Consider the following 11,996-nt stretch of genomic DNA (forward strand, 5'->3'; position numbering starts at 1 on the left):
CTGAGCAAGGCCAGTCCATTCTTATAAACTATTATTTCAGAATTATTCACCTCAAAATTAGAGTTGCACATGATAACTTGTTACAGATTATAATAAAAAATGTTAAAACTGACAGAAAAACGGTTATACCTCCAGGTATAACAATAAAAATTGAATAAACTAACTTGGGAAAAATTTGCCACCCACCCCCACGCCCTCAGACGCTGACAATAGCGAAACTACACGATTTACAGCAAAATTTGTTCCTGACTAAAAATTGCGAACAGGAAATGAAATCTCGACCAAATTCAAATCGTTCCTGGGAAAGATGAACCTAATAAGGACCTGTTATTAAACAAACAAACTGACAGAAGCAAAGGCTGCAATTGTTCTAATCTCAGCACCCAAATGCTCAATGGATCAGACCCTTATGACTGCATTTCCCAGGTGTCACCAAGATGCAGGGAACTCACAAGGACACAGCAGAGTATTCGACATTTTCAAGGGAAACTGGTGACATCTGCTCGACTCTGTATGAACTACCAGCTCAGTGTATTTTGGTTTTCAGTATCAGGTCGCATTCTTTCTAATTCTTGATGTTGTATTTCTGCAAAGCTGGGTTTTCACTGGTTGCTGTGATAAAAACCAAGTACTGCACAAAAATCAGTGTGGGACAGGAAACAGGAAATGAGGGTGGCAGTTTGCAACTAGATTCCAAAGTTTGACAAATGGTGCAACGTTTACAAAAATATTAGTTTTCCTTTCAATGTGTGTTATTCTCAAGTGCTCAAGTTGCTAGAACATACATAGTTGTTTGAACCTAAGTACTTAATATGTGGAACTGGTATGGTGTTGGCCCAGGGTGGGCCATGAAAAATGACTGAGACACTGAGGGTGACGTGAAAGTGGGGAACCTGTGCTTTCCGGTAAAATTTACAAGTAACAACAAATCATTTAGAGGGACACACTTTCATAAACTAAAGCTAAAAAGGGGAAAGCACGTTTGAATGAACACTGAATTCGACGGCCCAATGAATGTGTTCCAAAATGCTCCCCTAGCAAATCTCCCTGTGTGGCCATGTGGAGCTCTGAGAGACGCTTCTGGATTCACGGACACAGGCATCCATCGGGGCCCTGACACCTGTCCTCTCGGACAGGCCCCGCCCTCCCACACTGCACACGTGCACACGCACACACTTCTCTCCTCCAGGTGCCTCACCTCCTTCCTCCTTCTTCCTCTTGGTGTCTCCGTCCTTGTCCTCGCTCTGCTCTTCCAGAACATTCTGAATTGTCCGTTTAGAAAGCTGCTTCCGAGCTGAGAAGGCAAAGGGCTCAGTGTGGCGGAATCCCTGGCCCACGCGTCCCCGCCCCAATGAGCTCAGGCCCTGAGAAGGCTCTGGGTCCCATCCCTTCTCCACCTGCCCATAGCCACTGCCCGCGCTCGGCTGTCTCCTGGCTGTGTGACATGAGCAGGTTACTTAATCTCTCTGTGCCTCACTCGCCCACGTCTGCAGAATGTTAACAACCCCAAGAAGTGAGCGATGAGGTAAGGGGCTCGGCCCACTCCCCGACGCTAGCAGACGCTCTCCGTGCACAACCTGCTTCCCTGGGATCTTACCATCTGCATGTGTCCCAGACAGACTTTCCAGAACTTCAGAAGCCCGGAAGTGGCAGGGAATCAACAGGCCCTGGGAGTAACCCTCACCCAGGGACTGAGGGTGCTGGTGTATGAGCACCCCAGCTCCTCACACATCAGGTAGATAATTCTGAGCACACATTTACGTGGATTCCCAGAGCTCCCCCAGAGGATTAAGTGCTGCTGCCCACGGAGGTAGCTGACCTAAGAACACATCTTTTAGTGGCTGCCTCCACTTCCCTGAATCACTGTGTCCATCCCACCTCCCACCCCCTCAAGAAACAACTTGCACTTAAATCCTTGTTTCAGAGCTTCAGAGCCGGCTTCTAGAAAACTCCATATTGAGGCACTAACACATGGTGAAGAAAAGGCAGCTGTAACCACTTTCATCCACTCTCACCTTCCCCTTGGTCTCCTGGCCCCGTGACTCCTTCCCAGGGCCCCAGAGGGACCTTCTATCAGCTGAGGTTGGCACCGTCCCTCCCCTGCTCAAAAGCCGTCCACGCTTCCCCATTCCCCACTCCAGGGTAAAGTCTTTTAATCTCCACTCTGTCCTACCATCCTACCTAATCTCTCCCCACTTGACCTTCTAACTTCCCATGACACGTATACATAATACTTTATTTTCCAACTTCGCTGAATTGCTACTGTTCCCAAACACACCGTGTCGTGTCACACCTCCGGGCCTTTGCACGTGCTGTTTAGTGGTCCTTTGGGACAAGGTTCAGCTGTCACTTCCTCTAAAATGAATTTCCTGACACGCCCCCAGGACAAATCTTAGTGTCAGCGCCGAGCTCCCAGCAGCCCCGAGCCACTCAGCTATTTCGTTACGATCACCTCTCCCACAGGTCTGAGCTGACCCTTCAAGCTTGCAGCCCGCCCCTGGCTCCCCAGCTCCCACAGGACAAAGCCCAGCCTCCTCAGCCTCACGTGCAAGACCCTCGGGGAGCCAGCCCCCACTCTCCTCCCTACCTCATCTCTCTCTACACACTATCCCCAAACTCTCCCTGCTCCCCAAATCGGTTATTCTCCAGAATCACTGAAGTATATGGGCCTCCCCAAACATGCCATGCTGTTCTACCTCGAGGCCTCTGCACATGCTGTTCGTGGCTGTGACACTTCCCATCGTCTTTGTCAACACCACGAACCCTAAACCATCTGCTAAGACTCCACTCAGTCACCTCTTCTGGGCTGGCTCAGTTCTGCGCTCCACAGCACCCTCTGTTACCACTATTATTCCTTATACCACACCATCCAAGGGCCATCCGTGGCGAGCCACACACGTCACCTTACATTTTCTAGTATCTACACTGAAAAGAGGAAAAAACCTGGTGACTTAAGTCATTTCCCCAAGGTCACACAGGCAGCGATGGTGGAGCTGTGCTTTTAACCGCGATGCTAAGATCGGAGGTGTCATGAGGATGGCCGCCTGGGGCAGAAATCCAAGTGGGGACAAAGACAGGCAACTGAAAAGGCAGGGCCGTGTCCTTACCTGTGCGACGCTTTGGGATCCCTGACAGGGAGGTGCGCATTGGAGAGGTACTGGAGAGGGAACGGCTGCTCTCAGGAAACGGGACAGGACTGGCAGGGGAAACGTGTGGCGAGTCCGGGGCCGGCTTCTGGAAGCGGAAAGAGGGCAATTACAGAGTGAGGGGAGCGCGGAGGGTACACACAGCCCTCATTTCCAAGCGGCTGAGAGGAGAGGGGGCTGTACGGCGCTCTCTGTGCGAGCCCTCCTCTCCACCGCACGGTCCTGGCGCAGCTCAGGCCTCGTCCTCGCTTACTGGGCCATCATTCTACCCCCGTGTAGCTTAATGGTCCCACATTCTCCCCATCATTGACACCAATACCAACCCCCTGTTTTCTAAAGTTACAGAATCTTTGGTTTTCTTCTGGGCATACGATGGCCCAACTAAAGACTACACTTCCCAGCCTCCCTTGCAGCTGGTGTGGCCATGAACCTCAGTGCCACACAATGCAAGGGGGAATAATGCACACTCCCTTTGGTCCAAATAACACTCACTGAATGGCAAGTGAGTGCCCACCTCGTCCCAATGTGGACACTCACTTGGACAAGAGCATCTAGGCATAGCACGCAACAACAGGGAAGCATGCTGGCTCTCCGACACGGTGAGACTGCCACACTAATCCTGGACTTTTAGGGCTTGTTAGAGAGAAAAATAGATTCCTACTTTGCTTACACCACTGTTATTTATGTCTTGGTTTCAACCACTAACTAATCTTCTTCCAGGGACCTGTGCCAGTTACTGAGCAATCGCTCCTCAGCTCCCATCGCTCTCCCTCGTGATGCCAGGACTCTGCAGACTCTTTTCCTGCTCTGCCAGTGAGCTCTGTGTCAGGCAGCACAAATACAGGGTGCTAGATAGGAATGTGTGAGCTGGACCCAACCCACAGTATCGCCAACACTCGCAGGGCCTGCTAGTGGCGCCCCGTCAGACACCAGCACCCTCCACCCGGTGCCCCTCCCTCACAGACCGGAGCCCCAGGCCAACAGGGCACCTTCCGGGCACCCCGCCAGCATCCCCGCCAGGAAGGTCTGAATTTCAGCTTCCCAGCCCGAGGGATGGTAGCTGCACCGCAATGCCTTACTTCGAGTTCTCTTTTCACCCATTAATAACTATAGACCTAGTTGACAATTCTGTGTTACACTCTTTCTCTTCAAATCACTTGTGTGGTTTCTGTCTCCTATTTGGACCCTGATGGATACGAGCCCCAAAGGGATGTTCGAAATGCTGCCCAGGAGCCAAAGCCACCTCTGTCCCTCTCCTGCTCAAAATCCTTCCGTAGCTACCGAGCGGCCTCAGAGCCAAGTCCAAGGCCTAAAGATGTTCCCGTCCTCATCCTCGGGATCTGTGACTATGTTCAGTTACACAGCAAGGACAATTCAGGCTGCACACAGAAGGAAGGTTGCTAACCAGCTGCCCTTAAATGGAGAGATGATCCTGGATTCTGCAATAGGCCCAGTGCAATCACAGGGGCCTAAACAGTGGCAGGAGGAGGCGGGAGAGTGAGATGCGACTACCGAGGAAAGGCACAGAGTTGAGAGTTTTGCAAATGGAGACAAGGTGGCTTCTAGAAACTGGAAAAGGTAGGGAAACGGATTCTCCCCTCAAGGCCTCGGAAAGAAACACAGCCGACACCTTGATTTTAGCCCCGATGAGACCCATGTCAGGCTCCTGACCCCCAGAACTGCAAGGTAATACACTCATGTGGTTTTAAGCCCTGAAGTCTGCAATGAATCGTTATAGCAGAGCACATGGGAAACAAATACAAGGAGTCAAGGAAAGTTTCACGGAGGTGACATCTGAGCAAAGCCCTGAAGAAAGGGAGGGAATGGGCCACACGTGTACATGGGGAAAGGTTTAGGCAGAGAAAAGAATAAGAGGCCCACTTGGCGTGTGTGAGAATCTGGGCAGAGCGAGCAGAGGAAGAGCTGAAGGAGGTGGAAGAGGTGTCTCCATAAGGACCGGCTTGGGCCGGAACTCCCAGCCCTGGGGGTTCGAGCAGGGGACAGAGAGGATCCAAATTCACCACTGACAGAGACCCACTGCCCTGTGGACGTTATCCACAGAGCAACGAACAGGCATTAATGACTTTTTAAACAAGGAAATGAGCCCCACAGAAGATGAAAAGCTGTCTGTCAACAGAAGATACTGGACATGTTTTTGAGCCCTTTTGCATCAGGCATTATTCTCAGATCTTTATGTGAACGGATTGCTTGCATCTTCACAGCCACCGTGAGGCAGGAGCTGCAAGTCGCAGGGGAGGCAGCCGAGGCTACCAGGTCAGCGCGCCTGCCCCAAGGCCCAGGGCAGAGGCAGAGTGAGGACCCTGCGGACCAGGCCGTCCGTCTGCTCCGTGGCACAGCCACTAAACCCTTCCGCCTCCTGGGGCAATGCTCCAGAGTCCTCCTGAGCAGCTGCTGCACTCAGTTCCCCAGGCTAATGGGAATTATGGGAATGGGGTCCCTTCTGGTAAAAATGGGCACGCTGATGAGGACCTACCTGACTTTTGGGGGACATGAGGGCTTCGTCCTCTTCCTCCCCTTCACTGCACAGGACCCGGGCCGCTTTCCTGCCCGGCCTCTTCACTGGAGAGTCACTGTCGGGCACCTCTCTATTCCGCTCCTTCAGTGCCACCCTGGAAGGTGGGAAAATGGGGGTGTTCTAGCAGGCAGAGTGTGACACCCCAAACACTCCAGCTCCTTCACTATGTTTCATTCCCTTCCTTTCTTTCAATGAACATTTTCTAGGGGCCTCCTAGGCTTATCCTTTCACTCATCTAACCATCCATCACACATCTCTGGAGGCCTCCTATGTGCCCACCTGTGATGGGTGCGCTGAGGAACAAGTGGAGTTATTACTGAAGGCAAAGACTAACCTCCAACATCAATTTAGACCTCCTTTAGTCATCCAAGCCCAAGTTTTAGCTAGCTACATGGACACTCAAATAGGGGCTACACTTCCCAGCCTCCCCTGCAGCTAGGTATGGTCAAGTGATGGGTTTTGACCAATAGAATGTAAGTGACCGTGACTGACATGTGACCGATTGCCCTCATGTTGTCTCAGTCCTGCAACTCGGACTTCCTGACCTGCTTTGACAACGCAGATGAAGCCACAGCAGAACAGAGACGGGGAGGAGAGGGGAAACCTGGGTCTCAGTGCAACCTACTTGTAGTGGTACCGAGCTGTCTACCTGCCCTATATTGTCTAAACAGCTGAAACTCTTATGAGAAAAAGGCAACTTTTATTTTAATTAAATCACTGTGACTTGAGTTACCGTTAAAGCAGCTCAAATGCATCCCTGACACTGGCTCTGAGGAGCTCCCGTCTGGTGAGGTACAGACACAGACCATCCAAATACACTGTGACGTGGAGGTCGTTTCAAGCGCTGAGAACAGGTTTCCTACAGGTTTCTGCTTTCACAGAGCTCGTGGTCTGGACGATGAGACCAACATGCAGACAAACAGCTCACTACTTAGGTCGGGGATGGCACACTCATTTTATGGAACATCATCAAGAAGAATAAAGTGAGTTTATACAAAGCATCGTGGAGAGGACTTTAAAAGACATCTTTTGTGCCGGGGAGAGAAAGCACGCTATCAATGGCACAAGAGCTGTTGCTGTTGATTTTGTTCACTGCTACGGCCACAGGGTCTAGAACAGTGCCGGGCAAGTAGAAGGTACTCTAATAGGTGTTTGTTGAATAAATAAGTATGTACAGTATGAGTCCACGAATGTAAAAAATATATGCATGTTTGCCGATGTATATTTGCAACTTGCATATATAATAATGCTTCTTTGTTATTTAAAAATAAAGGTGTACATTACTGGGAATCTTACACGTCAGGGATGTGCTAGCACTTGAGATATAACAGTGATCAAAATGACAGCCCTTCTATCTGATAAATAAGTATGGGAAACACTTATTCATTCAATAAATATTTACTGAGCACCTACTATGTCAATAACTGTGTTGGGTGTACATAGGTTTATAGGCATAGAAAAAAGGATATACCTCAAACTGGTAATCGTTCCTCTAGAGACTAAATATTGGAAGGACTTCAAATTTTTTACTTTACCTACTTCTCTGGGTTGACACATTAACAATTACTATGTAGAATGTATAATTCTACATAGGGGTATCTATGCTAGAAAAAAATATCTGTACCCGTGCCGTAGGAGACACACAGACTATTTATTGCAGCATGGAATGTTTCAGCCACAAACCAGGGACAACCTAAATATACACCAGGAGGGGAATGTTAAATAATTTCCATGGTATATCCATAAAATGGAATAGCAGGCAGAAGGTAAAAGGGACAAAATAGTCCTCTGTGTCCATGAACTGAAAAAAATCTGAGTCATAATGTTACTGAAAAAAGCAAGTTAAGGAACAATATACACAGTATGAACAACATTTTTTTAAAAAGTAAAATATGTCACAGAAAACTACATATGCACATACAGTACATAGAGCATGGTACAGACAAAAAGGACAGATCTGAAAATTAAGTGTCAAAAAAAACTACAGCTTGAGTCTTACTACTTACTGAGCTAATGAGTGTATGAAGCAGGCACTATTCCCCCAGTTGCACATGTGTTAATTCACTGAACCCACACAGAAAGCCTGAGAGATATTACGATAACCTGTTACACAAGAGGAAACTGGGACACAGGAAATGAAGGTATTTGCCCAGGGTCCCAAAGTGGGGGTATGAACTAAATCTAGGTTGAGTCCGCGCTCAGGCAAGTTGATTGGTCCAGGGTGTCATACGATCCAAGCAGGATCTTCTGAGAATGGTCCAGGGTGTCATACGATCCAAGCAGGATCTTCTGAGAACTTGTGAAGTAGATGCTGGAGGTGAGAACATTGCTCTCTTCTACTTACCAAGATGCATCAAGATGTCAGCATCAAGATGAGGCCAGTGGCCAGTCTCTATGCTTCATGGAGAAAGTCTCCTCTAAAATGAAGCCAACACATACGGAACAAAGCCCCGAAGACAACTCTGAGGCCGTATATCCAGCTGTGCCTGAAGCTGGGACACCTTTGGATTTTCAGTTACTAGAGCCTAAAACTCCCTTTGGGGTCCTGAGACATTCTGAGCTGGGTGTGCTGCCAAGAGAGTCCTGACTGATAAAGGAACAAACTCACCACATCCCAGCCCATTACGTACTTCGGTGGGGGCTCCGTCTCTTTGATGCTGCTGGACGTCTCCTTCTCTGGCTTCTTCGTTTTGTCCTCTTTCTTGGGGTAGAAAAATGACCTGGAGAAGTACAAGAGTGGGGGAAAAAAGAGAATGATAACAGCACTAAAAACTCTTCCGATCCACGATATACTCTACAGCTTTTGATGCCTGTTCCCAACCCAGCACGTAACGGAGGGTTTCAACCAACCCCCTTTGCCTGATAAGGAAACTGAAGCTCAGAATGAGGAGGCAATACTCTGCTTATTTTTCTGCCCAGACTCAACCTGAGAGATATGACACATCCCCCATTTTCATTCAACAGGTATTAACTAAACACTTAAATATGTGCCAGGGCCTGTCCTGGGCCCTAGGGATTTGGGGGTGACCTGGACACATAAAAATCCCTGCCCTCAAGGGTTTAACACTGTAGTGGACGAGGCAAGTATTAAACAAGTAACTAAATATAACAGATCAAGAGGCGGTAAGTTCTCTGAAAAGAAAGCAAGGAACCCTCCTACCACTTGAGACTGGCTAGACTTGGGGGGGAGGAGGGGCGTGCTCCCAGAGAACGAACTAAGAGGGAAAACAGGAATTCAATGGTAGAGACCTGGCCGATGCTTCCCTGACCAAGTGAGGATGGGCAGCAGCACCTACGATGTCTTGGGGACACCGTGTACCCCCTAAGACAAGGTGATGAGTAGGCACCTCACCTCCGTGCCCAAGGCCCCAGTCTAATTATGAGAACACCAAACAAACCAAATAGTCGGGGACAGTCTACAGGTATTGTGACAAAGTCTGAGAAACTATCACCCAGAGGAGATCGAGGAGGCATGACAACTAAATGCAACATGCTACTCCGGACTCGATCTGGAACAGAGAACATTAACAGATACGTTGGTGAAATCCAAAAGAGTGTGGAGTTTAGTCAACAATCGCGCACTGACTGATGCCGGTGCCTTATTGTGACAAATGGACCACAGTAATATAAGATGTCAACAATGGAAACTGGATGAGGGTCATGCAGGAATGCTCTGTGCTATTTTTACAACTTCTTTGTGCATCTAAAATTATTCCAAAATATTGTTTATTTAATCTTTAAAAATAAAGAAAGGAAATCAAGGGGCGGAAAGCCATCATAGGTGCTCTCATCCCATAACAGACTATCCCCAGATTTCTCATCACAGCGGGGAAATGCAGCCTGGGATCTGTGTGAACCACCATCCCCCAAATCTGTGTGTGGATGTCCAGGTCTGGGTCTGCCTACAATAAATACATTTCCTCTTTCTGGGAACAGCCCTCCATTTCTCTTTTGCGAGGCTCCTCCCCCCAAATTCTCTCAGTACCTGAGATTTGCTTGGGCCTTTCACCCACAGCCGCGGTGGGCACGTGCCCCAGGCCTGGCCAATCAGAGCCCTGCATCCCCGTGGCTGCAGTGGCTGGGTCAGGGACCAACATGTAGCCCAAGCTGGGCCAATGAAACTCGACCCTCGATATTGTTGGGACAGCTGGGAGACAGCCTCCTGTCACTGGGGCTAATAACTCTAAGGAGCCACAAGCCCAAGGAAGAGAGCCTGCCAGCAGGACGCAACAAGGAAGAAAGCAGAGCTGAACGGTGGGGAGACAGATTCCCAGGGGCAAAGTTTTGGCAACGGGATCCAACTATTAACACCAGAGGTTTGAACTACACAAGCCAAATGACTCCTTTCTTTTTTTCCCTGAAGCCAGCTTGCATTACTACAGGGCTTCTCAGCGTCGGCACAACTAACGCATTAGGGCCAGATCATTCTCTGTTGCGGGGGGCTGTCCTGGGCATCGAGGATGTTTTTAGCAGCATGCCTGGCCTTTATTGCCGAGACTGACAACCAAAAATGTCTCCAGACACTGCCAGATGTTCGCTGGGGGGGCAAAATTGCCGCTAAGAACCACTGGGTTAGGGTTTCTGAACCTTGCAGCTAAAAAATTTTAGTTCATACACGACCTGTTTTCCATATCCCTCTCTCCATTTTCCATAGTGGTCAACTCCTGGAAATGTCAACCTGAGTTCTCCTAAAAGGCAGAGCGTTAGAGAAGGAAGCAGAGAACTTAGTGTAACATGAGAAAGGAGATGGGGTCCCTTACATGATACTTCGCTGCATGGTGGCGTCAGAATGATCCCTTCTCTGCTCTCCTCTTCTCCTGTCAGTTGTTCCTGAAAGATACCCAAATACTTGGTGAGGAGACTGCTTGTGCAGAGACTAACACACATAAACTTCCTTCTTTCAGAAAGAAAAAAAGCCCCACAAAATCCAAAACATGATTTCCCCCTCAAGAAGAAACTCCCATTTTTTTTGGACCAGAATGATTTGTTAGTGAGATTTATTAGTACAAAAAGAGTTCCACGTCCGAGAAGAAGATCTGAAACCTCCTTTCCACTCGGAGTCTCCGCTTATTTGCACATGAACTTTCCCGTCTGCTGCCCACAGCAAATCCACAGGAGCAGACACTTCCTCCCTGACTGTGCCTATGCCAGAGCTGGCCCCACTTCAGCTTCTCCCAACCCCTTTGCCTTTAGCGAATGTCAATTCTTTCAGAATGACTTACATCTCTCTCCCTGCTACTTAATGTATAAAAACGCTCAACAACTCCAGGATGAGGGGCATAGTTGTTTTTTTCGCCTGGCACTGCTGGTGGTTCCGACGTCATGCCCCACGACCTGGTCTTTTCTTGCTAGCAATGGTCTAATAAACCCTTTCCTTTAACAAGGCTTTCAGGGCAGCTGGTTAGCTCAGTCGGTTAGAGTGCGGTGCTCTTAACAAGGATACCAGTTCGATCCCCACATGGGCCAGTGAGCTGCGCCCTCCACAACCAGACTGAAACAACTACTTGACTTGGAGCTGATGGGTCCTGAAAAAACACACTTAAGAAAAAATAATGATAAAAATAAAAAATAAACCTTTAAAAAAATAATAAAAAATAAAAAAGATTTTCAGCCGTGGAAGTTAAAATTTATGTTTAACAATAGAGACTTTGTCTATTTTTTCAGTGATACGGTCACAGGGCATAAACAATGCCTGGCACTGAATACACTGGCACATACCCATGTCTTTGATTACTAAAAACTGGGGTAACAAAAACATTACTGAAAAATGCAGGATTCACAGGCAAGATCTTTCAAAACCTGCAGGCCATGGTGATAAGGAGTGATGTACAAGGGTGTTTAGTGGTGAACGGTATGAGGATGAGAGGCCAGAAGGCACAAGTCTGCATTTCTTCTGGTTAATAAAAGCTCACATTTCCTGACCTGTCTGCTCCCCTAGTCACACTCCATCCCTGTGAAATTTTTTACACCTTTCCCCTAAGTATGCTACTCTCCCTCATCCTTTGAGGCTTAAAACAGCTCAGCATCCCTCAAAAGACAATTGAAGAAGCTGAGACAGGAAAGGGGCAGTGCCTGGCCCAGCCCCACACAGCTGGTCCCTGATGGATACAAAACATGGAGGATGCCAGTTCTGAGAACCACCTGGGATTCGTGTTTAAAATATCCCCACCCCACTCCCTGACCAATTGAACCAGAAGTTCTTGGGATAGAGGGGAAAATCTGCAGGCCTAGCAAGCTCCCAGTGGGATCCTAAGGTGAAATTCAGGAGGTCTTAGGCTTGACTTTCCTGCCTTTCCCTCATGCTTCCTTCTCAG

General features: G+C 48.5%; 1 protein-coding gene across 1 annotated transcript in view; it reads right to left on the reverse strand.

The window, feature by feature from the left end:
* The window catches only part of LIG1 (DNA ligase 1), a 33,884-nt gene that overhangs the window by 20,643 nt on the left and 1,245 nt on the right, over positions 1-11,996 (reverse strand). Inside the window, 5 exon segments of the mRNA XM_033128894.1 lie at positions 1,199-1,294; positions 3,108-3,234; positions 5,641-5,776; positions 8,313-8,402; positions 10,443-10,512. Of these exon segments, the coding sequence (XP_032984785.1) occupies positions 1,199-1,294; positions 3,108-3,234; positions 5,641-5,776; positions 8,313-8,402; positions 10,443-10,512 (519 nt within the window).

Source organism: Rhinolophus ferrumequinum, chromosome 15 (genome assembly GCF_004115265.2).
Source record: "Rhinolophus ferrumequinum isolate MPI-CBG mRhiFer1 chromosome 15, mRhiFer1_v1.p, whole genome shotgun sequence".
Classification (NCBI taxonomy): Eukaryota; Metazoa; Chordata; class Mammalia; order Chiroptera; family Rhinolophidae; genus Rhinolophus; species Rhinolophus ferrumequinum.